General features: G+C 37.0%; 7 protein-coding genes across 8 annotated transcripts; 6 read left to right on the top strand and 1 right to left on the bottom strand.

Moving 5' to 3' along the window:
• The first annotated feature begins 2,647 nt into the window (after positions 1 to 2,647).
• On the top strand, positions 2,648 to 4,439 carry LOC147275203 (AT-rich interactive domain protein). The gene is made up of 2 exons (XM_086257192.1): positions 2,648 to 3,139; positions 4,138 to 4,439. Exons 1-2 carry the CDS (start codon positions 2,720 to 2,722, stop codon positions 4,309 to 4,311), a joined length of 594 nt encoding a protein of 197 aa, XP_086113318.1. The 5' UTR covers positions 2,648 to 2,719; the 3' UTR covers positions 4,312 to 4,439.
• A 1,316-nt stretch (positions 4,440 to 5,755) lies between these two features.
• On the bottom strand, positions 5,756 to 7,233 carry LOC147275202 (Bifunctional inhibitor/lipid-transfer protein/seed storage 2S albumin superfamily protein). The gene is made up of 2 exons (XM_086228019.1): positions 6,526 to 7,233; positions 5,756 to 6,273 (listed from the first exon to the last, which is right to left on the bottom strand). Exons 1-2 carry the CDS (start codon positions 7,106 to 7,108, stop codon positions 6,131 to 6,133), a joined length of 726 nt encoding a protein of 241 aa, XP_086084145.1. The 5' UTR covers positions 7,109 to 7,233; the 3' UTR covers positions 5,756 to 6,130.
• A 1,013-nt stretch (positions 7,234 to 8,246) lies between these two features.
• LOC147275201 (uncharacterized) lies at positions 8,247 to 9,090 on the top strand. Its single transcript, XM_086228522.1, has 3 exons — positions 8,247 to 8,388; positions 8,546 to 8,627; positions 8,723 to 9,090. The coding sequence occupies exons 1-3, from the start codon at positions 8,275 to 8,277 to the stop codon at positions 8,881 to 8,883; spliced, it is 357 nt and encodes a 118-aa protein (XP_086084648.1). The 5' UTR covers positions 8,247 to 8,274; the 3' UTR covers positions 8,884 to 9,090.
• Positions 9,091 to 9,428: 338 nt separating this feature from the next.
• On the top strand, positions 9,429 to 10,530 carry LOC147275200 (heavy metal-associated isoprenylated plant protein 25-like). The gene is made up of 3 exons (XM_086228139.1): positions 9,429 to 9,790; positions 9,862 to 9,943; positions 10,085 to 10,530. Exons 1-3 carry the CDS (start codon positions 9,779 to 9,781, stop codon positions 10,348 to 10,350), a joined length of 360 nt encoding a protein of 119 aa, XP_086084265.1. The 5' UTR covers positions 9,429 to 9,778; the 3' UTR covers positions 10,351 to 10,530.
• Positions 10,531 to 11,088: 558 nt separating this feature from the next.
• LOC147275199 (aluminum-activated malate transporter 9-like) lies at positions 11,089 to 14,694 on the top strand. Of its 2 annotated transcripts, none has more exons than XM_086256250.1 (6): positions 11,089 to 11,800; positions 12,433 to 12,498; positions 12,681 to 12,950; positions 13,052 to 13,188; positions 13,266 to 13,412; positions 13,713 to 14,694. In XM_086256250.1, exons 1-6 carry the CDS (start codon positions 11,428 to 11,430, stop codon positions 14,436 to 14,438), a joined length of 1,719 nt encoding a protein of 572 aa, XP_086112376.1. In that variant the 5' UTR covers positions 11,089 to 11,427; the 3' UTR covers positions 14,439 to 14,694. The 2 variants fall into 2 exon arrangements, with proteins under 2 accessions (XP_086112376.1, XP_086112375.1); XM_086256249.1 differs by having other exon boundaries at positions 11,090 to 11,800; positions 12,433 to 12,570.
• A 431-nt stretch (positions 14,695 to 15,125) lies between these two features.
• Positions 15,126 to 18,728, top strand: LOC147275198 (aluminum-activated malate transporter 9-like). Its single transcript, XM_086256957.1, has 6 exons — positions 15,126 to 15,501; positions 16,099 to 16,236; positions 16,343 to 16,612; positions 16,725 to 16,861; positions 16,950 to 17,096; positions 17,610 to 18,728. The coding sequence occupies exons 1-6, from the start codon at positions 15,126 to 15,128 to the stop codon at positions 18,348 to 18,350; spliced, it is 1,809 nt and encodes a 602-aa protein (XP_086113083.1). The 3' UTR covers positions 18,351 to 18,728.
• Positions 18,729 to 21,063: 2,335 nt separating this feature from the next.
• Positions 21,064 to 26,918, top strand: LOC147275197 (uncharacterized). The gene is made up of 13 exons (XM_086256527.1): positions 21,064 to 21,247; positions 21,701 to 22,116; positions 22,875 to 23,121; positions 23,804 to 23,916; positions 24,025 to 24,104; positions 24,393 to 24,534; positions 24,632 to 24,712; positions 24,817 to 24,921; positions 25,210 to 25,392; positions 25,581 to 25,673; positions 25,821 to 25,960; positions 26,045 to 26,111; positions 26,611 to 26,918. The coding sequence occupies exons 2-13, from the start codon at positions 21,724 to 21,726 to the stop codon at positions 26,728 to 26,730; spliced, it is 1,764 nt and encodes a 587-aa protein (XP_086112653.1). The 5' UTR covers positions 21,064 to 21,247; positions 21,701 to 21,723; the 3' UTR covers positions 26,731 to 26,918.
• The last annotated feature ends 691 nt before the right edge of the window (positions 26,919 to 27,609 follow it).

The following is a 27,609-nucleotide window of genomic DNA, read 5'->3' as shown; positions in this document are numbered from 1 at the left end:
GCCCTTGCATTAAAAAAAATGTTATTTTTCCAATATGGCCGGCCACCCATCCCCACTGCTGACGCAACCCCACCCCTCCCCATCGTCGGCGCGATCCCACCTACCCCTGATCTCCCTTCTCTCTCTCTCTCTGCCTTCTTCCCTCTCTCTTCCCTCTTTTTGCCTCCCTCCCTCACCGGACTAGGGGTCGGCAATGGGCCGGGCTAGCCGGGTTCGGGCCGAGCTCGGGCTTGAATTATAGAAGCCCAATAGGGCTTTCAGGCCGGGCCGGGCCGGGCTTGGGCTTTAATACACAAGCCAAAGGCCCGCCCATCGGGCTTTGGCTTGCGGGCTTGGAGGGCCGGGCCGGGCTAGGCCCGAACGGGCGGCCCAAAATGGGCCCAAAGCCTATTTAGACACATATATATCTTCAAAAAAAAAAAAAAGGATTTTGGCTATATTGTGATTTGAACATGAGACCTCACATAACAAGCTTCAACTCTCAACCAATTGAGCTGACTAGTTTATTTGTCAAGTTTGTGAATCATAACATATTTAATACCTCTTTCGTTTATTTACTTCAATAAATTATTAATATGCTTATTAAGTTATTATATAATACTATTATGTTAGTAATAGTGTAATACCATAAATAATAAACTTTTAAAATTATATACAACATTACAACTATAATAAAACATAAATGTACACAGGCTCCTTCTGTTGAGGTATACCTCAACTTATTTATGTTGAGGTATACCCTATTGGGGCCCACACGAGTCGTTTTGTGTCGATCCGAACCGTTCAATTTTTACATCTCCATAGATAGATCATCCTTGCAAAAAATTAGCCAAATCAAAAATCATTTGCTTATCTAACTTTGATCAAATAAATGGACGAACCAAATATTTTCGATGAAACGGTCAATTTGTTTTATCAAAGTTAGATAGGCAAATGATTTCGGATTTGGCTAATTTTTTGCAAGTATGATCTATCAATGAAGATGTAAAAATTGAACGGTTCGGATCGACACAAAACGACTCGTGTGGGCCCTAACAAGGTCATACCTCAACATAAATAAGTTGAGGTATACCTCAATATGTATTATTATATATTTTATTACATATTTTTATAAACAAACGATGCAATTGTGTTGTCAACGATCCAAACCGTTCAAATTTTAGTTCCTCACTCAAAGATAATTTGTGCAAAAAATTAGCTCAATCGGAGATGTAAAAGTGACATAATGGTGGTCAAATTAATGAACGATCGTGGTTTTTCTAATGATCATTGAATGGGTAGATGAATTTCGATTTAGCCGATTTTTTGTACGGATGATCTTTGACTATGAACATAGAAAATGAACAGGTCAGATTGTTGAAATCACGTTGTGGTCTTCATAATTATGGAAACAATAAGGTTTCAACGGGAAAGTTATTAGAATTATACTCTTCAAGTGTATTTATATGTAGAAGCTCACATATCGATCTTGTTTTCAACGATCCGAACCGTTCAAGTTTTAGTTCTCCACTCAAAGAGAATTCTTGCAAAAAATTAGCTTAATCGAAGATGTAAAAGTGATTTTTCTAAATGTAACGGTGGTCGAATTAATGAACGATCGTGGTTTTTCTAATGATAATCGAATGGGTAGATGAATTCCGATTTAGCCGATTTTTTGTAAGAATGATCTTTGACTATGAAAATAGAAAATGAACGGTTCAGATCGTTGAATCAATGAAATGACGATTGTGGTTTAATAACTTTAATTATACTTGTATTATAAAAATTGTATATACACATATACATTTCTATTTTATTATACTTGTAATGTTGTATATAATTTTAAAAGTTTATTACTTTATTATTTATGGTATTACATAGTTTACACTATTACTATTTACTAACATTATAGTATTATATAATAACTTAATAAGCATATTAATAATTTATTATAGTAAACAAACAAAAAAACCTATTAAATATGTTATGATTTCCAAATTGGGCTTTGGGTCGGGCTTTGGGCGGGCCTAAACGGGCCGGGCTTCGGGCGGCCCATGGACTTCAAGGGGATGGCCCAAGCCCAACCCAAGAGACTTTCGGGCCGGGCCGGGCCGGCCCAATTTTCGGGCCAAATCGGGCTTCGGGCCTAATGGGCCGGGCGGGCTTCGGGCCTTGGGCTTTTTGGTGAGGCCTACACCGGACCACCATGGGTGGGTGGCACGACCCCAAATGCCCAGATCTGGAGTCGCGCCGGGCACCCATAGTGGTTCGGTGAGGGAGGGAGGCAGAGAGAAGGAAGAGAGAGAGAGAAGGGTGGTTGGGGGGGTGGGTGGGTAGGTGGGTGGGTTGGGTCGCGCCAGCGATGGGGAGGGACAAGGTCGATCGATGATGGGGAGGGGTGGGGTTGCGCCGGCGATGGGGATGGGTGGCCGGCCAAATTGGAAAACTAAGTTTTTTTTTTTTAATACAGGGCAAATAGGCAAAAAAATGAAGGGGTGGTTAACTCAGTCCTTTTTAGGGTGGTGTGAGTAATCCCCCCCCCCCCCCCTCCCTCAAAGGATTATTGGTTGGGTCACTTGGGCCAAGCGGGATAGCCCAAATGCCCACTGGTGAAACGAATCGGGTCAAGTTTGAAGAAGCATCCATTATCATCTTATCACTCTCATCCACACACACAGAACGCAAAAGATTGCAGCCTTCAGTTTCTGCAGAGAGAACTCGAACTTACTCTCCTCCACTCATGGCTCTAACCATAGTAGCCAACAGTGGGACTAACGGTGGAGCTAGACTCCCCTACAGCAGCTCCACCAGACATCCCTACAGCAACCCCTCCACTCAACGCCACGTTCTTTTCCCTCTCTCCCCTAAAAGAGCCCTCCACGTAGTCTCAGCCAAGCGGTTCACTTCCAGAACCGGGCGGTCCGACAGCAAGGACAGGAGGAGCACCACCACGACCAGAGACCAAGAAAGAGGTGGTCTTGATCAGAACCGTTCAGATATTCAAAACATTGGTGGTGGTGTTGGTGTTGTTGATAATGTTGATGATGGGTATTTCTTGCCTAAGCTTCCGGGTGATGAGCCTTGCTTCTGGGAAGGTGAGAAATGGGACGCTCTTGGATTCTTTGTGGAGTACATGTGGGCTTTTGGTATTGTCTTTTCGGTATGTATACTCTGCTCTTAGTAAATTTTGGTCCTTTGTTTTTCTGTTGTGTATTTGGTGCTAAAAGTTTAGGAGCACTAGGACTTTTCTGAATTATAGTGAATGCTTCAATATATTCAATCTTTGGAGGGAAGATAGAACTGATTTTATGGTCATGATGTTATTCCAAAGTCCAAACCATCCATGTTATACTCAATCCTCATTTATAGGGTGCAATGACTCATGACTTTGCTTCAGAGACAGAGTCCTCTGTTAATTAATGGAGTAATGCTTCACAAGCAAGGCCCTGTTGAATTAAGTCGCTAGTGAAGTTCCTTATCCAACACTGTAAACCTTGTCCCTCCATGTTGCAATTTTCAGAAGGGTAAGTGAAAGTTGCTTTGGAAATTGAAACTCAGCTGCCATTCATTATCACCACAGCAAAAGATCCCCACAACATTGTTAATGTTAGCCTTAACCTCTTTACATGATCACCTAGAAATTACTTCATAATAGGACTTTAATCTTTTACAAAGCTGACAACTTTACTAAATAAGGTGAAGGAAGAGCTTGCTAACATCTAGGCTGCCCAATTTCTATATTTTCTGTCTGCTGATCTCACGGTCACCCACCAAGTGATTGCCACCATAACTTTCTTTACTAATTTCTTAATCTCAACAAGTTTTCCAGGGTCAATGTACAGCTATGACATGTAGTAAGAAAGGAGAAAATGATAAATCTTTTCAGCCTTTGGCAGGAAAATTGTTAATAGCTAAACTTTTGAACCGCCCAACAAAATGTTTATTACCTGCTGGAACTGGTTATATGAAGAAAACCTGAAGATGAAATTTAAGGAGTTCTATTTGCTTTTACTTTTTGATTATGAAATGTTGGGATCGATCAGCTGTTAACTAACACTTGTTCAGGATATCTAGCTCTTAATGAATAAATACTACCACACAAAGTTTCAGCTTCCACTTTGCATCTAAGGCTAATGTTTGACCCCTTTTTGTCCACAGCTTGTTGCTTGTGGTATTGCTGTTGCTACTTACAATGAAGGGGCAACTGATTTCAAGGAGACTCCTGTATACAAAGATGCAATCCAGTCTCAGGAGCTTCTGGAAGAACCTGAGGCATCAAACCCAGATGTCTTTGAATCCAACCCAACTGAAGTGGCTCCCAGTTTGGAATGAATGAAATGACCTTTACAATCTGATATATGATACAATCCTAGGCAAAGAAACTTTTGTGTCAAAGTTAATATCTCAATTTGTAAGGTGATGTTTCCATATATAAACATCTTTTCTGAATTGTGTTTAAATATCTTGTGCAGTTGATACAGTCCTACAGAAAGGCTTATAAGTTATAAGTATTGAGGTTTCAAGCAAATTGTCAAAATGTCTATCAATGTAATTTGCTTTCACATTGTCCACCTAGGGTTTATACTTTGCAAGGCCATCTGGGGAAATGCTATGGAAAATTGTAGTTTGAGAGGAAGTACTTAAAGCTGAGGCAGTTTGAGGTTTTTAAGAAAGGCTTAATTATTGATTTACCACCCAAAATTATAACTCATTCCCACTTTACCACCTGAAAGTTTTTTTGTCCCAGATTACCACCTGTAACTTACATCTGTGTCCCATTTTACCTTGTTCCGTCAACAATTCCGTTAATGCTGACGATCTGGCCGTTAATGCTGACGTGGCGCGCTAGATGTGCGCCACGTGTCACATCTTTTTTTATTTTTCGCATTTTTTTATTTTTATAAACTTTGAAAATTAATTAAAAATAGCTCCGAACTCAGAAAAATACACGAAAAATTTCTACAAACTCGTCTTGACTAGCACTAATTTACTATAAGGTTAAATTACCAATTTTCCCTCTAAAAAATTTCCAAAAAAATTAGAAAGTCCAAATTTATTTCTAAAAAATTAAAATAAAATTTCCTCTATTAAATAAATTCTAGAAAAAATTCTAGAATTTTCGTAAACTCTTGGACAAATTCTCAAAAATATTTCGAAAAATTACCAAAAGCCTGTTTTAGAGAATTATTTTGAGACTTTACAGAAATTCTAGAATTTTTCTAGAATTTATTTTATAGGGAATTTTATTTTTCTCTAAGACCGAGAGGTCTTTTGGGTAGCAAGTGTTCACGAGAAAGGTATTGTTAGTTTTTAGAAGACTAACGGTGCAGACCTCATATTTTTTGGAGTTCGGGAGATTATTTTATGAATTTCCAAAGAGTCTAGAGTATTTTAATTTTCTAGAAATAAATTTAGACTTTCCAAATTTTTTGAAAATTTTTAGAGGGAAAATTGGCATTTTGACCCCATAGTAAATTAGTACTAGTCAAGACAAGTCAGTAGGAATTTTCCGTGTATTTTTCTAAGCTCGGAGCTATTTTTAATTAATTTTCAAAGTTTATAAAAATAGAAAAATAAAAAAAAATACAAAAAAAGATGTGACACGTGGCGCACATCCAGCGCGCCACGTCAGCATTAACAGAATTATTGACGGAACAATGTAAAATGAGACACGAGTGTAAGTTACAGGTGGTAATTTGAGACAAAAAAACTTTCAGGTGGTAAAGTGGGAATGAGTTACAGTTTTGGGTGGTAAATCGATAATTAAGCCTTTAAGAAATTGGAGATAGGCTTTAAATTTTTCTGCACTGCAGAAGGATCTATGTGATCAAAGACCAATTTTATGTTGTATTAGGAGCCTAGGGCCCTCAGTCGTGGTTTTTCTATAGGACTACATATAAGTGGATGGCCTTTGACAACCAAACCGCTATACTGTACATATACTTAAAACCACTATTTTTATTCAAATAAATAGAACTGTAGAAGTCAACAGCATTGTACTCATAAAAAAAAAATAACATTGAAATCGAGGAAAGTGAAGCTACTATTACCTACGTAATAATATCTCATACTGGTCCTAAGTAATAGATAAATTCTCTAAACACACCGTTAAAACCCATTGATAACTATAATATGGTGGTATAAATCAGATTCAAGATAGAACTCCAGTCATCAGAAAACCTGCCATAGCCAACACCACTGCGAGATAGCTGCCCTTCTTCAATTTGATACCAGCACTTCTGCCAAACCCTAACCCCACCATGGGTCTTGGTGCAGCTTGAACCATTGGAGAGGCTGAAATCCCAATAAAATAGAGAATCATAACAAACCCAAGTCAGAATTCAAGACCTGAATAGGAAAAATCTAATTGAAATAATCGAATTTATGAGCCTAGAGGGTATAGGAAAAAGATTAAAAACAAGCAAAGTCAATCTGATGGATAGTGATAGTTCATACTATTTTTTAATTGCTAATTACTTTTGAGGGAATCACTATATTAATTAGAGGGATTATAGACAAATGTAAAAGGTTGATATTTTTTCATACCAGCGACTGTAGAATTAGTAGCAGTTGAGTTGGAGTTTGACCCAAGTGAAACTTGAGAACTAGGTGAGCTAGGAGGCACCTGTACCCCTGCAACAAAACCACCAAAGAAGGAAAAAATAAAATAAAATTGGAGCCAAAAAATGATACCCAGTAAAATGCTAATATAACCATTTACACCTGACTTAACACTTACCAGAGTTGGACTCAGAGCAGAGAATTTACCTGGACAAGCATAGATGTCAATTTGAAGGCTGCAAAGAGCAGGGAGCTGAAGCGCACGCGTGCTGTTAATAGGGAAAGAGCTCAAAGTAGTGCCATTCAGCAAAATGCAAAGGCAGTTTGGCTGCTGGCTATAGACTGTGTTGAGGTTGTTACAACATGATTGTGCAGGTGATTGGGCAGTGCCTTGCACAAATGGTGCACAAGCGGCCAGAGGAAGCAGCTGTGGGGCGCATTGAGATATGGTAGGGGTTGAGGAGTTGGAGTTTTGTGAAAGGGTGGATTGCGGAAGCGAAATGAGAAGGAGTAGAGTCAGAGAGGAAATTGCAAAAGGGTATTGAAGCAGAGAGTGAAGAGAAGCCATGTTGTCTCCTTATGTAGAAGAACTAGAGATTACCAAGGTGTAAATAGTAGCATATGCATGTTTTGAGTGTGATTTGCTACATGCTTGGTGTGTGTTATTCGGCATGCACGTCTTGCTCTCTTTCCCCAAAGGTGTAAATAGATGAATTATGTGCATGTAATTTTGAGTGTTTGTTGCTACATGCAAAGTGTGTGTTGTTCTGCATGTGATTCTTGCTCAGATTCCCAAAGGTATGCTTAACTAACATGCGCATTAAGCTCAATTGCTCAAATAATCAAATTTTTGTGATTGGAAAACTAGCTAGCCTTGAATTTTGCGAGTGTATTTGGATGTGTACCCTTTTACCACAGTTCAAATGACATAAAACAAACTTTGAATTTTACATTTTTGTACAAGTAAAAAAAATGAAAAAAAGGAGAGAGAGAGAGAGAGAGAAACATCAAATTTCTGGTCATGGGTCATGATCTACTGAAATTCGAGTCCTTAAATGGTATGAACTATGAAATTAACTTCTAATTTATATTGGGATAAAGAACTTCCAACAATTTAAACATCTTGTCAAAATAAGGTATCAACATCCAGTTAACCTTTAAGACCTCCATAAATCAAGCAAAAACAAAAAACAATTTAAAAAATTAATGTGATTGTCTGATTGATCGATGTTCTACCTGTAAGTTCTGCCATTTTAGGTACAAATTGATGATAAATTTAAAACCTTCATTTCTTTCTTCACCTTCTCCATGTAATGACGTAAATGCTCATTGATCATAAAACTCCTAAAGCATAAAGTGTTTGCTGTGATTCAAAAAGTCCCCTGTACATATACCATTGGACCACAATTCCATGATTCTGTTTCTGTACGTCCATTTTTGAATGAGAAGTAAAAGAAAGGAAAAATGAGCGAGAAAAGTTTAAGGCCATTCAAGAACTGAGGATTTTCTTAAGGCATCGCTCTAAATCATATAGATCAGATTTCTGAATCAAATGGTCCAATTCGTTTGAACAATCAAACCTTTCCCTTTTTGTATTAATCAGTAGGTGAACTGAAGCCAAGCAGATTTAATGAATACATATATATAAGCATTCTTTTTTATTCTATTATATATATGGTAATGGTTTATGGTTTATCATTGCCTTGGTTTTTAAAAGATTCACACAACAAAGTCATGTATCCGACTTGTTGGGTTAAGAAGAAGTTTGCTCGACTAAAAACTCACAAGGCCAATAGGTGGCTACGTCCTCGAGTCACTGCTTCTGCTAGAACCTTAGAAATACCTCTGGTTAGTCCCCTCCCCCACTCGCTCGCTCACTCACTCATTCACTGCTTTCGAACACATATGTAGATATATATTGATGTTGGTACGTAGTTCATGCTTAAATATTATATGTTACTATGAAAAATGTAAATATATATGATTGGGGTACTATTGGAACTAGACCCAGGAAGTGGTTATAGCTGCTGATTTACGATGCACCAAGTGCCAGAAGAGCACAGCCAAGGCGATTTCAGATGTTGATGGTAAGAGTTTCTCAAAGCCTTGATTGAGCTATTAGATATGCATCATATGATTGGTATTGTTCTTGTTGATGTGGGTTGTACATTTAACTTTGCAGATGTGGAGTCCATAATGGTACATCTTTTAGACAAGAAGGTTACACTCACTCGTAAATCTGTCCGTAAAGGATCTCTAAGAAAAGTGCCTGCCTTCTGCAGAACCCTATCTCACAAAGCCTCATGGATTGCAAGATTTTCTTCCCTCCATCACCGTCTTTGATTGCGTGAAAACCCTTTTGTATAACGAATTATTGGATTTCCTCTGTGTATAATTACCGAGTATTAATTATGTTCTCTAGCGTGTATAAGTTGATCACATATATATAACCCTCTATCTTACATAGCAGGATGCCAAAGCTTTTAGCTATGAGTACTATTTCTGATGTTGGCTAAGATGAGTAACATGTTAATAGTTCTTGGCCCTGCAAGCAGCCTAGAGGTTTCTAATGTATCTAATACATTAAGAGTACAAAATTAAGTATTGGCTTATAAAATAAGTAATTGGTGTGTGTTTCCTGAAACCATTTTCTGCTTAATTTCAAAGCCAGATTTATCATTCACTAGATTGCAGAGAGATACACAGAGAGAGAAATTTAGAGAAGAAAAAAAAAAAAGGAGAGGAATTTTGAAATCCCAAAAAGAATTCAATTCCTTGGAGTCAAATAAACTTTCCCATTTCACCTGGATGAAGGCTTTTACCATTTGAAAATTAAAAGGGTATTAAGAAAAGTGATGCCTTTGTGTCGGCATAGGCACCTCAGGAAGCAAGAAAGGGGATGCTCTTGCTTAGTGCATGTGAGAATTGCAAATTAAACAATGCAAAGAAGTCAAGAATATAATGAGAAAATCTAACCTCATTGACAACCTCTACATATCTTTGCTTTGCATGGGAAGAATCAGATTCCAAGATGAATAGATGAACAGAACTCCATGAATCAACAGAGAATTATAACCAGCTCATAATGATAGTTGATACTCTCCTTTTTCATTAGTTTTCTATATTATCCCATGCATTATTGCCTTTTATTATCAACCTTTTTGTGTTGTCTATTCCACCATTTTGGATTCTGAAGCAAAGCAACAGTATTACATCTCTGATCTCTGATAAGGATTTCATGACAGACAAGGTACTATATTTAATTTCTAGCTAGCTACTATATTTACATAATCTGATGATAATCATGATCATCATGTTCAGTTCTACTGCATGCTGATGAGAATCAATATTGACTGCAATGGTTGTTACAGAAAAGTGAGGAGAGCACTCCTTGATATGCGAGGTGAGAATTTCATTCATTGAAGCCCTCTTGGAAATGGATCAAAGTTCTCTAATTCTCTACTCTAATCTCTCAATCTCATGCATACCTGTTTGTTTTTCTTCATGATTACGTACATGAATATATATATATATATATATACAGGTTTGGAGACCCATATGATAGAAAAGAAGGAGTGCAGGGTGATGGTGTATGGAAGATTTAGTCCACAGGACGTAGCCATCAAGATAAGGAAGAAGACAAATCGCAGAGTTGAAATACTGGACATACAAGAGCTCATCAGCAACACCAACAATAATAGCGGCGATGATGACGAAAACCATGAGCAGAGCCAGAGACCTTTGATCAATTCTTGGAATCTCATATCCAATTACAACCAAGTTGAAACTTGTGTACAATCAGAAATATAATTAAACCAGGAACTCATTCCCATTTAAAACTACAAGAGCTTGGAGTGTGTATGTATGTATAACTAGTGTCACAAACTTACATTAGTTTGTTGTGCGTTTTTATTTGAAATTAATGTAATGAGCATTTGAGATTTTGAGGTGGGGAATTTTGGGGCTAACATAGGAAAAGGCAGTGCTAGGCTGCTAGCACTTGTCAAATTTGCCGGCAAAATTGGCTATATCTTTCTTTACTACTTTCAAGAGAATCAAACTCGAGACCTATTTCTAACTCACTATTATATTCACATCACCGGTTTGACTCACTTATTTTTATTTGAAGTCAAATGCATATGCAATGTTATGTAAATATCACAGTCGTTCTCCATACTATCAAACTCAAAGGAAGAGTAAGAATGCTTAAAGTTACATGCCCCACATTCAAGAGTTACAATTCAAAAGATAATTTCCATCTTTTACATAAATGGTGTCTGCAATATTCTAAAATGTAGTATTAAATGGTCCTCTATAGATTAAAAGAGTATTAAATAGTAGGCATGAAAAGTCCTGACTCCTGAGTTGCCCATCATGGAAAGTAGATTTCCTCATTGATATTTGAAGTCGACAAGCCAATAATTCTTGGACTTCTGAAGTTTCCTTTTTCAATTCATTCACATTCACTTTCATTAATTTATTAGTTTCTCAATTTATAGATGTGGGAAAATATAAATGAAAAATAGTAAGACCTCCTTTCGACTTTCGTATCTGGATAAGGGCCTGAAGGCCCTCCACCCCCATCAAAACCAAACCCATGAATTTCCTTACATTCAGTACCAAATTCAAGAAACCCATCTCTTTAATTTACTTACCAACAAAAAGAAACCCAATTTGTTTATTTTGCTTACAAAGTACAAACAAAACAAAAACCAAACCCAATTCTTTAATCATAAACTTTTTTTGAGATCCAAACCCAAAAGTTCTGTAACCACAAAAAAAGGGAAAAAAGAGAAAAAAATTCAACACTGGTCGTACCTCTTTCGTACTAATTGTCTTCTACAAATTTCTCAATCCCTCTGTTTTCCTCTGTGTCTAGTGGAAAAAATGGCAGCGAAAATGGGTTCGTTCAAGTACACTTTCCAAGAGAAAAGAGAGAGATTGCTCTCAATCAACAAGGGCTATTCAGAGCTGGGCTTCGTCCACCTCGAGGACCAGCCATATGGGTCTTCTCGTTGTTGCTCTTTTGGATCAGTTTCCGACAGAATTGTGAGCTGGTGCAGGACTGTACGAGATGTTACTTACCGGGCAGTTCAGATGGGTCGATCCGATCCGAGAAAGATCATGTTCTCGGCGAAGATGGCTCTGGCATTGGTGATAATTTCGCTGCTGATTTTCCTCAAAGAGCCTTTCAAAGAGCTCAGTCGCTACTCGGTTTGGGCCATTCTCACTGTTGTGGTGGTATTTGAGTTCAGCATAGGTATTGGTTTATTTTTTAGTTGGCTCTATTCGTTTTGTTTTTGGCTATTTTTAGTCATTTTGTCATCTGGGTCTTCGTCAATTTGCACGTGTGCCTGTGCTGTTGGGCGTCTCTGGGTATGTCTCTGTATGTGTGTCTGTATCTTTGCGTTTAATGTTTCATAATTGCAAACATGGAGTTCTTTGTTTTTCTGATGCTAAAGTTTTCTTTTTTGTTCATACAATAGTGTTGGAATTATTAATCCATAAGAAATGGACCAATTTTAACGTGCAGTATTTTAAAAAGTAGACAGTGTAATCACTGAAATGAATTGAAAAAAGCATGGAGCTCATGATTGCAATGATGAAGTGAAGTTAATTTTATCTTTTCACGAGAAGTTGTTATGGTGCCCAGCTTTCCTTAATCATCCAAATCCTTTTGTTTGTTCACATGTTTTTTATTATATCAAGCCAATCATCTCCCTTTTGGTTTTAATTATCTTTCTTATCCCTTTTAGTTAGTGTTGGGCCTTTACTGGTTGTTCATTGCTAAGATTCACCATTTTTTTTTCCAGTGTAATTTGTTGCGTTCCAACATGAGCACACGCATGTCTATTTTACTTTATTAATGTCAGTGTCTATGTTGTTCTGTAGGAGCGACTCTGAGCAAAGGATTTAACCGTGGGTTGGGAACATTATCTGCTGGAGGCCTTGCTTTGGGTATGGCAGAGTTATGTGGGTTAGCTGGAGAGTGGGAAGAAGCTGTTATATTTGCTAGTATCTTTATCATAGGTTTGAATTTGCAATCACTATACTTTATTTTTGGCAGTCATTCGGAAGTTCAATATATCTTGCTAACTTTTTTTGTTTCAATTTTCATGACGTTGTTGTGTGTTCGCCAGCATTTTTTGCAACTTATGCAAAGCTATACCCAACAATGAAGCCTTATGAATATGGATTTCGGGTGTTCTTGTTGACGTATTGTTACATCATGGTATCTGGGTATAGGACAAGGGAATTTATCCATACAGCTGTGTCGCGATTCTTGCTTATTGCATTGGGTGCTGGTGTTGGTTTGGGAGTAAATATATTAATTTATCCCATCTGGGCTGGTGAAGATCTACACAACTTGGTGGTAAAAAATTTCATGGGTGTTGCAAAATCTCTGGAAGGTTGATTTTCCTATATTCTTTAAGTTTGTTGTAGACATCGTAAAGACTTTTGGTTTTTTTATAATCAATTTCTTTTATTGACTATCTTTAGCTTTCTTTAGGTTGTGTCAATGGTTTCCTTAATTGTGTTGAATATGAGAGGGTGCCTTCCAAAATTCTTACCTACCAAGCTTCTGATGACCCACTCTATAGTGGCTACAGATCTGCTGTAGAATCTACAAGCCAAGAGGACGCTCTGGTATGCTTTATTGCAATATGATGATACATTTGCATTAGCGAAGGTGATTATTTTTAACTCTTTATTTATGCTTGAAGATGGGATTTGCTATCTGGGAGCCACCTCATGGTCGTTACAAAATGCTTCGATATCCATGGAAGAACTATGTAAAAGTAAGTGGTGCACTAAGGCATTGTGCGTTCATGGTCATGGCATTGCATGGATGTATACTTTCTGAAATACAGGTACTAAACATTTCCATCTCTCAACAAATTTTGAGGCTATTAACTGCAAAGATACAGTATTTGTATTTTCATTTCATTTGTGCATTTTAAGATGCTTTAATGTAGCATGGCAATGATGATATGTTGAGCCTCTTGAAGAATTTTTCAAAGTTTTGCTCATTCCAAAAGTAGTTCCTTCTGATTTGTAATTCTCATAAAGCAGTAAAATGCAATTCTTCCTCTGAACTATCCATCTATTTATGATTTTATTTCAAATGCTATAATGTCTTTTTCTTTAACTTCCAATGTTTGTATATGTAGGCTCCTGCTGAGCGAAGACAAGTATTTCGTAGGGAGCTTCAAAGGGTAGGTTTTGAAGGTGCTAAAGTGTTACGTGAACTTGGAGACAAAATGAAAAAGTTGGAGAAATTAGGTCCTATAGATATACTCAATGAAGTGCATGAGGCTGCAGAAGAGTTGCAAAAGAAAATCGACCAGAAGTCATACCTTCTTGTCAATTCAGAAAGCTGGGAGATTGGAAATCGGCCAAATGAGCTGGAAGAAATCCAAGACTTATTGAACTTGGATGATGGTGAAAATAGATTCCGGGGATACAAATCCCGTAGTGAAGCTGTACTTGATCTAAGATCTTTTCCTTTAGCGCAAAGTTGGAATGACCAAATGCCCGCGATACCAAATGGCAAGAGCTCCACACACCCTGAAATTCACTCCTTCAACCAGCTCACACCCCCTGATATCCACCACACCAACCTGCCCGTAGGTGTTCCCTCAAGAAGCACGTTCATGAAACAGATTTCATGGCCTGCAGGTGTTACATTTAAGGCTGATGAAGTGCCCCAGGATCAATCCAATACCTTTGAAAATGCTAGTCAATTGTCGTTAGCCACATTTTCGTCCCTGTTGATAGAATTTGTTGCAAGGCTTCAAAATCTTGTTGTGTCATTTCAGGAATTAAGTGAGAAAGCAAAATTCAAGGAACCTGTTGATCACCAGAAGCATTTGAGCCAGGCGGGTTTAGGATTATAACTAGTGTAGTGTAATATTCTTCTTTAAATAGTTGGAGTCTATGTATGTATAACTAGGGTCACATTAGTTTGTTGTGCATTTTTTATGTGGAATTAATGTAATGGGAATTTTGAGGTGGGGAATTTTTGGACCTCCCCCGGCAAATCTAGTCCGAGTACTGGTCAAATTTCCAGCAAAATTTGGCTATATTTTAGGACTTTTTAAGTTCCCTTTTTTCATTTCATTCAATTTCATTAGTGAAATGGTATGTTCTTTCCTTCTTGTTCAGTGTTCACTAGTCTAAATCCAGTTCATTTATTTTATTATTCTAAATATGGAAAATAGAGTTGCATAGGTGTTGTTCATTACACAACACTTCCAACGATAAGGACCTCCACCCTATCAAAACCAAACCCATGCATTTACTTGCATTTGGTACCTTTTTCTTTTGCTAGCTGGAGCATCCAGAACCTAATTTATCAAACCCATTTCTCTAATTTACTTACCAAAAAAACAACCCATTTCTTTAATTACAAATTTTTCTGAGATCCAAACCCAAAAATTCTATAACCACCAAAAAAAGAAAGGAAAAAGAGGAGAAAAATTCAACACTGGTTCATATACCTCTTTTGTATTTTTTTTTCTTCTATAAGATCCTCAATCCCTCTGTTTCCCTCTGTTTCCTCTGTTTAATCCTGAAAAGAAAACATGGCAGTGAAAATGGGTTCGTTCAAGTACAATTTCCAAGAGAAAAGAGAGAGGTTGCTCTCAACCCACATGGACTATTCCGAGCTGGGCTTCGTCAACCTGGAGGAACAACACCCATATGAGTCTCGTCGTTGTTGCTCCTTTCGATCAGTTTCCGATAGAATTGTGAGCTTTTGCAGGACTGTACAGGATGTTACTTACAGGGCAATTCAGATGGGTCGATCTGATCCGAGAAAGATCGTGTTCTCGGCAAAGATGGGTCTAGCTTTGATGATCGTTGCGGTGCTGATTTTCCTCAAAGAGCCTCTCAAACAGCTCAGTCGCTACTCGGTTTGGGCCATTCTCACTGTTGTGCTCATATTTGAGTTTAGCATAGGTAGTGTCTTTTTGGCTCTATACGTCTTGGTTTTGGCTTTATGTGTGTCTCTGTGCATGTCTCTCTGTACGTGTATCTGTATCTTTGCATGTAACTTTTCATTTTTGCAAAGATTGATTATTATTATTGTTTTTATGCTAATGTTCTTTTTTTGTTAATGTAAAGTGTTGGCATTGCTAATCCATAAGAATCGAACCAATTTTAACGTGCAGTATTTTATTAGTGGAACTGCAGACACTAATCACTGAAGGGATTTGAAAAAGCAGGGAGCTCATGATTTCAATATTAAAGTGAAGTTAATTTTTTTTCTTTTTCACTAGAAAATTTTATGGTGCACAACTTTCCTTAATCAATTCAACATCTTTTTGTTTGTTCAGATGTTTTTGGTTAAATCATCTTTCTTTAGGTTATAATTAATAGTAACTTTAAACTTCTTTTTTATTTAATTTTTTGTTTTAACTTTAAATCATCATTCCACGGATTCACAAAGCATTTTTTTGTTTTTTCAGTGCAATTTGGTTGTGTTCCAACATGAGCACACATATGTCTATTTTACTTTGATACTTTCTTATTTTCAGTGGCCATGTTCTTCTGTAGGAGCGACTCTGAGCAAAGGATTTAACCGTGGGTTAGGGACATTTTCTGCTGGAGGCCTTGCTTTGGGTATGGCAGAGTTATCTGTGTTATCTGGACAATGGGAAGAACCTCTTATTGTCGTTAGTATCTTTATCGTAGGTCTGCATTTGCAATCAGAATCTGAGTTAGTCATTTGGAAGTTCAATATACGTTGCTGATTTCTTTTTTCCATTTTTATTTTCATGACATGTTATGTGGTTGCTAGGATTTATTGTAAGTTATGCAAAGCTATACCCAACCATGAAGGCTTATGAATACGGATTTCGGGTGTTCTTGATGACATATTGTTTCATCATGATATCTGGGTATAAGACGAGGGAATTTCTGTATACAGCCGTGTCACGATTCTTGCTTATTGCACTGGGTGCTGGTGTTGGTATGGGAGTAAATATATGCATTTATCCCATCTGGGCTGGTGAAGATCTACACAACTTGGTGGTAAAAAATTTCATGGGTGTTGCAAAATCTTTGGAAGGTTGATTTACTATATGCTTTGAATTTTTTGTTGATGTAAAATAAAAAAAATTGTCCAGACCCTGGTTTTGTCATAATAGCTTTCTTCATTGACTATCTCTATCATCTTTTAGGTTGTGTTAATGGTTACCTTAATTGTGTTGAATACGAGAGGGTCCCTTCAAAAATTCTTACCTACCAGACTTCTGATGACCCACTCTATAGTGGCTACAGATCTGCTGTAGAATCTATAAGCCAAGAGGAGGCTCTGGTATGCTTTATTGTAATATGATGATGCATTGACAATTCATTTCATTAGCAAAGGTGGTTTTTTTTTAACTCATTATTTATATTTGAAGATGGGATTTGCTATCTGGGAGCCACCTCATGGTCGTTACAAGATGCTTAGATATCCATGGAAGAACTATGTAAAAGTAAGTGGTGCACTAAGGCATTGTGCATTTATGATCATGGCATTGCACGGATGTATACTTTCTGAAATACAGGTACTAAGCATTTCCATCTCTAACCTCATTGTGAGGCTATTAACTGCAAAGATACAGTCTTTGTATTCTCATTTCATTTGTGCCTTTAAAGATGCTTTGATGTAGCATGACAATGATGATATGTTGAGCCTCTTGAAGAACTTTTGAAAGTATTGCTCATTCCAAAAGTGAACTTTTGTCAATAATCATGCCTAGGAAAGTTGTTCCTGCGAAGTCATCTCTGGCGGTTTTGTCCCGAAGAATTCTTATTACATAACTTACAATGACCTACAATATCTTGTACTACATTCCTCATGGTTTGCCAAGTATTGAAACCTGTGGTGGACATAATATCTAGTATTGGATGTCTTATCCTGTTTTATGTACATTCACCTATAACGATCCTCGTGCATTTGAATCACTAATAAGAGTACTTGCAATTTTCCTTGAGTTATTCTATTGATCATCTAATTATGTTTTTATTGGAAAGGTTATAATGCCTTTTTCTTTAACTTGTAATATTTGTATATGTAGGCTCCTCCTGAGCGAAGACAAGTATTTCGTAAGGAGCTTCAAAGGGTAGGTTTTGAAGGTGCTAGAGTGTTGCGTGAACTTGGAAACAAACTGAAAAGGATGGAGAAATTAGGTGAAATAGATATACTCAATGAAGTGCATGATGCTGCAGAAGAGTTGCAAAAGAAAATTGACCAGAAGTCATACCTTCTTGTCAATTCAGAAAGCTGGGAGATTGGAAACCGATCAAAGGAGCTGGGAGAACCTCAAGACTTCTTCAGCACTGATGATGATGACAATAAATTCCGGGAATACAAATCCCATAGTGAAGCTGTACTTGATCTAAGATCTTTTCCTGTGCTGCAAAGTTGGAATGCCCAAATGCCCGGGAGGCCAACTGGCATGTGCTCCACACCCTCTGAAATCCACCACTTGAACATGCCCACACCTCCTGATATTCAACACTCCAACCTGCCCTCAAGAAGCACTTTTATGAAACAGAGTTCATGGACTGCAGGTGTTCCATCGAAGGCTGATGAAGTGCCAGAGGAAGAATCCAAGACCTACGAAAATGCTAGTCAGTTGTCATTAGCCACATTTACATCCCTGTTGATAGAGTTTGTTGCAAGGCTTCAAAACATTGTTCACTCATTTGAGGAATTGAGCGAGACAGCAAAATTCAAGGAACCTGTTGAATCACCAGAAGCAATAGAGCCTCGTCGCGGGTTTTGGACCAGATTGCTCAACTGTCTGAAATCCTAAGATTGACATATGGCATACTATTCTGCTATGTTGAAATCCGCCATTACTTCATTTCCAAAATACAATGGCACTGATTTCTGCTGCTGACATTACTCACAAAAACAGTCTGCATTCTTCTCTGTTAATGCTGAGTGATCTCTTTTTTGCTGACAAAGACAAAGAATATAAGCATTGATATGCTGATACTTCTGGGTTGGGAGGTCAGATAGCTTCCAGTTAGTATTAGTCAGAGCATTCATGGAACGATGTGAATGGTTATAACTGAATACAAGAAGGCAACAAATTGATATTTCAAACTAACACTGGCACATTGATGTTGGTGTTTCATTTTTTGCTTCACCAAATTGTAATACATAACTCTGGGGTTACACACTTGTATTCTGCTCTCTGGGTCGTCCTGGATCACAAACCAAATTGGCTTAAATGATGCAAAAATTACTGTTTCTTTGAATGAATGTCTGTTTCTACCAAAATACAAACAACGCTTTGATAATTAACGAATGAGTCTTGCTTATGTTCACCTTGTTCCTTACTGTATACATGTTATAATTTAAGTAGATTAGTAATACCACGTGACATGATGATGTGGTGATACGGTCACACTCAATAATATCTCAACATTGTTTATACACTTTGGTTACGTTTGGCACGCTGGACTGTGTTGGACTGGACTATTCTTATGGATTATGCTGGATAGTGTTAGACTGGAGTAAGCTGGACTAATGTTATCCTGTGTTTGGTGCTGTGTCGGATTATGAAGCTAGATAAGCTAAATAACACTATTCTGTGTTTGGTACATAATCGGACTAAGTTATAATTAATTTTATTTTTAAATTAATAAAAAATTTTAATTATCCTAAAAAATAATATAGCTAATTAACTTTTATTTATTTATTTATTTTAAAATAAATTAATAAAATGTTACAAATTCAAAGATGATATGGCCAATAATCCTAAATTTTTTTAATTATCCTAAAAAATAATATGGCCAATAATCCTACGCTAACAATTGCACTTGCTGGATAAGAGGTCATGTGTTGTTCCAAACTCCAAAGCCATTGATGAGCAGAGAAAAAACTTGGAGGGAAAACAAATTAGAAGGGAAAAGATAAGAACAAAACCCAGAAAAAAGTTGGAAAGAAAACCCAGAAATTAAAGAAAATAAAAAAATGAAAAACAAAGGAAAAAACATAGAAAATTTGAGAAACCCAAGCCATCAATCTGATCAATACATCAAACTCAGAAAAACAAAAATCCAGTAGATCAATTCCAAGCCAAGCTATCATCGAAAGCCCATGAAGGAAACAGAGAAGATAAACCCATGAGCTAAAGGTTGGAGAATCGGATTGCGAGCCGAGAGCCACTTTGAGCTTCAATTCCAATTGCTTGTATCCAATTCAATTGCAAAAAGATCAAAGTCATTGCTGGACCCACGAACTGCACCAACTTCTGATTTTGTATTCTAATTTCTAAGTGGGTATAGGTTGAAAAAAGATCCAAGTCATTTCTGGACAAGTGCTCTTGTGTTGTTCCCCAAAGTCATTGATGAGCAAAAGCATTCACTAGTGTTGACTGTTGAGACCTGTGAGACCCAAACATTTTACAAGGCAGATACATCTTAGCAATCACACGAGACAAACAATAAATTTATTACTCATATAATCCAAGAAGAAACCCAAAGAAAAAATGGAAGAAAAAACCCAGAAAAATTGGAAAACCCAGTATGTCGATCAAAAAAAAAACCCAGTATATTAATTCCAACCCAATCTGATACAGTGAGAGAGAGAGAGAGAGAGAGAGAGAGAGAGAGAGAGAGAGAGAGAGAGGTGAACTCACTGATGAAGGCGCGAGCAAGATCGAGAAGGTTGTGTGCTATTTAGTGAGCCTCTAACAGGTTGCTAAATAGCGCCCCTCATTTGCACCGTGTTAAATAAGAAGGCGTAGCGAGGCTTTTTGAGAAACACGGTGCTATCTAATCCTACTTAAATTAATACCTGCTGCTACCAAACATGGGCATAGAGTGTTATTTAACACAATCCTAGCTAACACTAGCTAACACGGTGAAACAAACGTAGCCTTTCAGTATTGTTCTCTCTTTAGTTTGGTTGTACTAGTTTAGTTCTATTTAGTGGTAATCTAGTATATATTATGACACACACTAAGCCATATGGATTGTTTTGTTTTTTCCTTTTAATTGATGAGAGAAAACAAAGGAGAGAGGTTGATCATAGATAGAATGATTTGTAAAATGGAAATTAAAATTCATTTTATATGGCTTAAAATGGAAAGATTGTAAAATTTCTTTATAAAATAACTTGTTTACACAAGTTTATTATCCCTTTAAGGAAATCAGATAAAATTGGAAAACTAATCTACTTTGAATTAAGATTTTATAATTTATCCCAACTCTTATCTCCAGTATGGAAATTATATGCATATAAAGTATGGAAAAATATGTATATCTCAGAAGTGAGTATAACATAAGTATTTTTTTCAATAGGAAGTCTTTAAAATCTAACAGTTCTCAATTTACATAATATTCATATATTGTTCATAAAAAAAAATTAACTTATCGAATGAATTGATGCCACATAATTAAATCAATAAGTTTTTTTTTTGTGTAAAAGAGTTTTTCTTTACTTATAAAAGAAAATGGAAAAAAAGGGGAGAAAAAGAAAAAACAGACAAAGTCGGTCGGGGCACGGAGAAACCGAATCGGGCCGGGCGGGATTCGGTCCCAGTGTAAAATGTTTGGTCAAAAACGAAAAAGAAAATCCTCGAGTTTGAAGGAAAATTAAGCCAGCATATCTCTCTTGGTTGTCACCCCAAAAGACCTGTGAATCTGTCCCATTTCTAACACTATTCCTTTAGATCGACCTCTCCAAACAAGCCCTAAGGTACCTCTTCCTCTATCTTCTCTCTTGCTTCTTCTGCTTCTTTGTGTTCTATATCTCTCGTTGTTTATTTTTTGTTTAATTTATGTCATGCATAGTTGTTTCTTTCACATATCCGAGATTTTCCTTCAGTTTCTATTTCTCAGATTCATTTTCCCACCGTAACAATAATTAATTCGTGTAATTTTGAACCATTTCCAAGGATCTCATTGGAAATCGATTGGAATCTGTTTCTATTTTCGTGTAAGCATTATTTAATCAAAACTCTGGTTCTTATGTACTTTTTGAAGTACCCTAACCTTTTAAAACAGTTGTGGAATTTGTTCCAATTTCATAAGTATGCCCCATCTGTTTGGTTGCTGATAAAATAGAGGAATTTTTTGTCTTTTTTATTTTTTATAATGTGGAATTAAGGATTTTCTATGTAAGCATTTTGAAAATTGTCTTTGTTTCCAGTTGGGAAGAATTTGTGGACGAAGATGGCTATGGTTGATGAACCTCTCTACCCAATTGCGGTTTTAATTGACGAGCTCAAGAATGAAGACATCCAGCTCCGGTTGAACTCAATCCGCAGGCTGTCCACTATAGCTCGCGCGCTTGGGGAAGAGAGGACCAGGAAAGAACTGATTCCTTTCCTGAGCGAGAACAATGACGATGATGATGAAGTGCTTCTTGCAATGGCAGAAGAGTTGGGGGTGTTTATCCCCTATGTAGGCGGAGTAGGGCATGCCAATGTTCTGCTCCCACCTTTAGAAACGCTATGCACTGTTGAGGAAACATGCGTGAGGGACAAAGCGGTGGAGTCATTGTGTAGAATTGGGGCACAAATGAGGGAACAGGACTTGATTGATTATTTCATTCCTTTGGTTAAGGTTAGATGATTTAATTTTCTTTAATTGTTTGCTATGATGTTTTTGCCGTCAATTTGGTTTGGGTGTTTGAGCAAATGTAAAACATGAGCCTAGGTGAGACCTCAATATGAAATGTTCTAAAAGTTTTTGCGTAGTTGTAGAAATTACTGAAAATTTAATAAACTTGAGAGCTCTGTTTATCCTCAAATGTGGAATGCTTGGACAGTCATAACTTAGAGTGTAGAAGTGTTTTTTTGTGTATGAAAACCAGCATGGAGAAGAAAACATTTTAGAAATAATACTTGGCAACCAGATAACTAAAAAATATGTTCACATCTCACCAATAAATTTATTTGTTCACACAAATTTGGTCTGTGGGATTACGTTTTCTTCTTTATGCACCTTTATTGATGTGCCACTACTACAGATTAGTGCTTCTGGCTAATGAGGGTACACTTTTGCGTCATCTACCTTGAATATTAGGCGTAGAAAGATATTGAAAATATGTATCCACCTAATTTCTAAACCCTCTTCATTCAGAGTGTATGGGCACCCTTACCCTTGCACTCTGGACACATGATCTTGTGGTGTGGCCTGTAATGCCTATGCTTTGGGTGTAGAGCCTGTACAAGGCTAAATCAAAATTTCGATTCTTTGTTTTCTTTTCTTTCCATTCCATTAAATGTAATAATTTACTAATTTATTAACTTATATTTGTAGTCATTTTTTTTTTTCTTGGAATGACTATCTTTTTGCATCTTTTTATCTCAAATATACAGAGACTGGCTGCTGGCGAGTGGTTTACAGCCCGAGTTTCATCATGCGGTTTGTTTCATATTGCTTATCCTAGTGCCCCGGAAGCTTTCAAAACTGAACTACGAACGATATACAGTCAACTGTGCCAAGATGACATGCCCATGGTTAGAAGATCTGCTGCAACTAACCTGGGAAAATTTGCTGCAACTGTTGAAGCTGTGCACCTGAAGACTGACATCGTGTCTATATTTGAGGATTTGACACAGGATGGTATGTGCTGGTGATTTTTTTGGTTTTCACACTTCAACAATATTATTTTATGCTTGTTGCTTTTAGTTCTCTGATATATTAATATCAACTAATATTCATACACAGATTTTTGTGTTTAATTTTGTGTGATCACAGATGGTACCATATGACACTTGTGGTCCTTAACTAGATGAAACCAGAGGAAAAATGATATATACTTTGAAAAAGTAGAATTTTATCACCTTTATGTAATATGTATAGGTTGCTTAATCCATTGTAAATTATCCCAAGACCTTGGTGCATGATGCCCTAGGTTGAACTGTTGACTGACTGATTGCATCTCTTTCTGCATCAAATGGAAGGTCAGTGGCTATTGAAAATGTATAGCTGAAGGTTTTATGTGTCTTTTCCTTTAAGTTGTTCATCCCCCTTATCTGCTGTTCTAATTGACACACTTAAAATGTTCAGATATCATAATAACAGAGAAAAAATGGTTATTATTTATGAAGTCTAAATATCTTGAATTTGAGTACTTTAGAAGGTGTTGACAAAATTTTGCGTTGGTATTGAATATGAACTTGTCTCTAATCATCTTGTATCTACTATCATACAGTATATACTCTATCTTATGACTACAGATGATCTTATAAATTTTAGAATTGGTGTTAAGTATGAAATTCTCTCTAATCACTCTTGTATTCAGATCAGGATTCTGTTCGGTTATTAGCTGTCGAGGGTTGTGCAGCTCTTGGGAAGTTGTTGGAACCTCAAGATTGTGTTGCCCATATTCTTCCTGTCATTGTTAATTTTTCACAGGTATAGCAATATAGCATATTATTGCTAGCTCATACTTCTGAGTTATGAATTGCAATGTGTTATGTACTCTTGCCAATATGTGTGATGCAAATTTTTTCTTTTGACCAGGATAAGTCTTGGCGTGTTCGTTACATGGTTGCAACTCAATTATATGAGCTGTGTGAAGCTGTTGGTCCAGAAGCTACAAGGTAATCATTTTTATTTTGTGGCTTGGCTGTCATTTTGAATGTGTATTACTCGTATATAGTAATTCTGTAAATAGACAATTATGATCATTGGACCACACTACAGGGTGGGTCCCAACAATGTTGTCCCTTTCTTCCCTTAAAAAAGGGATCCCTCTTAAGAAGGGGATTCTATGTGTGTGTGTGCGATTTTATGTATTAATTGGGATTTGAGCCAATATCTTAGTAATAATTTAAGAATTTGCCACTCGAATTCTAATTGATGGTCATTGTGGCGCTAACACACTGTAGGTCGGACCTGGTGCCTGCTTATGTTCGGCTTCTTCGTGATAATGAGGCTGAAGTGCGAATAGCTGCTGCTGGAAAAGTAACCAAATTTTGCCGAATTTTGAATCCAGAACTTGCTATTCAGCAGATCCTTCCGTTTGTGAAGGTACACATCTCACCAAATGCTCAGCATAGATTTTCTTTAAATAGTTTGTTGTTGGATTACTTTTATGCAAGTCTGATACTGTTTTTGCCTGCCGTAGGAATTGTCAACAGATTCGTCCCAGCATGTTCGTTCTGCATTGGCTTCAGTAATAATGGGAATGGCACCAGTTTTAGGAAAGGCAAGAATCTTCTGTTGTTTTTGTTATCTAATGCAAATTCTTCCAAAAAGCAATATTTTTCTCCCTCTCCTTATATTGAATTTACTTTCTTTTGGTGGTTGCAGGATGCAACAATTGAGCAACTGTTGCCTATTTTTCTTTCTCTCCTAAAAGACGAGTTCCCTGATGTCAGGTTGAATATCATCAGCAAGCTTGATCAAGTCAACCAGGTTTCTTCCTTTTTCTCTCTGTGTTTAATCATCTAATGGCTGGTTTTTAAATTTGCATGGAACTTGAAAAATGATTGGGTCAATTTTAGAGGGAGAATTGTGAAGCATGTGATCCTTGAATTGTAACTGTTACTTGTAGCAGCCATATTTACCTTTGAGGTTCATTTCAACTGTCTGATCTATCATTTGCTTAACCATTGTTTTAAATGTACTCATTGTTTTAAGTATATTAAGTATGGTTTCGTATTGAACTTGAATCAGTCTTGTTGATGTTACCCATTGATGCAGGTAATTGGAATCGATCTGTTGTCCCAGTCTTTATTGCCAGCAATCGTTGAACTTGCAGAGGATAGACATTGGAGGGTTCGGCTTGCAATAATAGAATATATCCCTTTATTGGCAAGTCAATTGGGTGTAGGCTTTTTCGATGATAAGCTTGGTTCTCTATGCATGCAGTGGTTAAATGATAAGGTTTGTGCAGCTCTGGGATTGAGTAATGATGTGTTAATATGTCTTATTGCTTAGCGCAAAAAAGAGGCAAAAAAGGGTGATGCATATGTCTGCGATTTCAAAACATATAAATAGTGGTAGTCATTCACTACTTACCGGTAAACCTCTTTTTACATATAATTTATTAACAGAATCATTGATGATGGTAGGTTTACTCAATACGTGATGCAGCTGCTAATAATGTGAAGCGCCTTGCAGAAGAATTTGGCCCCGATTGGGCAATGCAGCATATAGTCCCACAGGTTTTCTTTCCTTTTTCTAAAAAGACTAAATGTAGCTATGACTTTTTTTCTATTTATGAATAACTAAAGCATAGTTATCAGACTCGACCCTATCAAGGGACTGGGTCATTGGGTAATATTTTTTCAAACTTGGCAATCTCTTGACAGGTTTTGGATATGATTAGCAACCCCCACTATTTGTATCGGATGACCATTCTACATGCAATTTCCCTACTTGCCCCTGTTTTGGGATCAGAAATTACTTGTTCCAAACTTCTACCGGTGGTCGTCAATGCATCAAAAGATAGGTAAAGATTAAGAATTTTTAACCTTAGTTGTGCTTTTTGTTTGATTTAACTTGGGCTGTGGGGGCTGAGAATTGCTTCTCGCAGGGTACCAAACATCAAGTTCAATGTGGCTAAGGTGTTGCAGTCAATTATTCCGATAGTTGATCAGTCTGTAAGTAATTAAATCTTTCGAATTATGCATTAACATGCTAAACTTCTGCCATAGTACTGGTTTTAGTTGGTTCTGAAAGAGAGAAACTTACATGTCATATGGGTTAAACATCAGAAGAAAAACACTCAATAATTATGCTGAATGAGTGTCATTTTGCTTATCCATGGTGCACCATTACCACCCCTACTAATCATGTTCCACATATATCATGGTTAACATATGTGGCACATAATGAGGGGGTGATAATGGTATTTGGTATACCATGGTTAATGGTCGTGAACAAATTTACATCCAATTTGATTACCATTTTGCAAATGCCGCTTCGCACCAAGACAAAAGGAATAATCATCATTTTGAAGTTTTCCGGGCAGTCTGCAAAATTACATCATTCAATCCTATGTGCCTAGTTGATGAATATTCTTGAAATGTCCCTTGGAATAAAATGTCACTGTTAAAGTGCTTGTGATGATATGCAACTTGATATGAGCTTTAACGACAGGTGGTGGAGAAGATGATCCGTCCCTGTTTGGTTGAGCTCAGTGAAGATCCCGACGTTGATGTAAGGTCTTTTGCCAGCCAAGCCCTTCAGTCAAGTGAACAGGTCATGATGTCTAGCTAGGAAGATATTGTCCTCAATTTTCACTCTGTTTAAAAATTTACCTTTCTTTTCTCATTTCCTTTGTTTCCTTTGTATGTGGAATACAATATTCAGATGTATCTAATGTCTTATTTGAGATGCAGAGGTTCTTTAGTCTGCTTAACATCATCATTACAAAAATTTTAGTACATTTTTCTATGTCAGCATTAGTATCGCTACATGCCAATGTGGTGTTGTAATTTGTTTATTTTTTTCACTTTTGGTTTTGTGGTTGGAGGGGTGATCTGAATTGATTTTGCATCTTGAGAACTAAAGGCTTAGTTTCCTGTGATGGTTTTGACTTTTGAGGTTGTTTTGGGATGCCTAGTATACCGTACATACTTTGTGAAAAGAACATGACAGAGGAGCAAGCTCTGCAGAATGTTGTGGATGATGCGTGTGAGGAACCCATCTGTGACTGTGAGTAGTGGAAGCTGCCTTGGCCTCTATATGACTATATTGACTGTTGCAAAGATCATGAAGCCAACCCATGAGATATTTATATAATTTTAGTGGTTGGGCCATCTTACTTGCATCCACTCTTTCATCTTTAACAGAAGTTTAACTACAAATATATCTTTACTTCAATTGTCTATAAGATGAAATTCCTTTTTATGATGGGCAAAGATAAGTCAAAAAGCAAAGCCCAATTATTAATAGCATGCACAACTCAATAACGTGAAGCCACAATTGGAGCAGATTTTGAATAAGCTTGTCGATTTTCCGTATCAGAAATCTGCAAAGACAAACAACACAATGATCTAGCGTAGAGGAGATCGATAATCCAAATGTACCAATTAAAATGTCGAAAACACAAAAAATAAGGTAGTGTTGACTGTTGAATGAGAAAAGTGGGGTTCG

The sequence above is a fragment of the Dryas octopetala genome, chromosome 9 (genome assembly GCF_963921425.1).
Source record: "Dryas octopetala chromosome 9, drDryOcto1.1, whole genome shotgun sequence".
In the NCBI taxonomy this organism is placed as follows: Eukaryota; Viridiplantae; Streptophyta; class Magnoliopsida; order Rosales; family Rosaceae; genus Dryas; species Dryas octopetala.
Note: the sequence above shows the minus strand (reverse complement) of the source record. Positions and strands in the feature narration are given on the sequence as shown.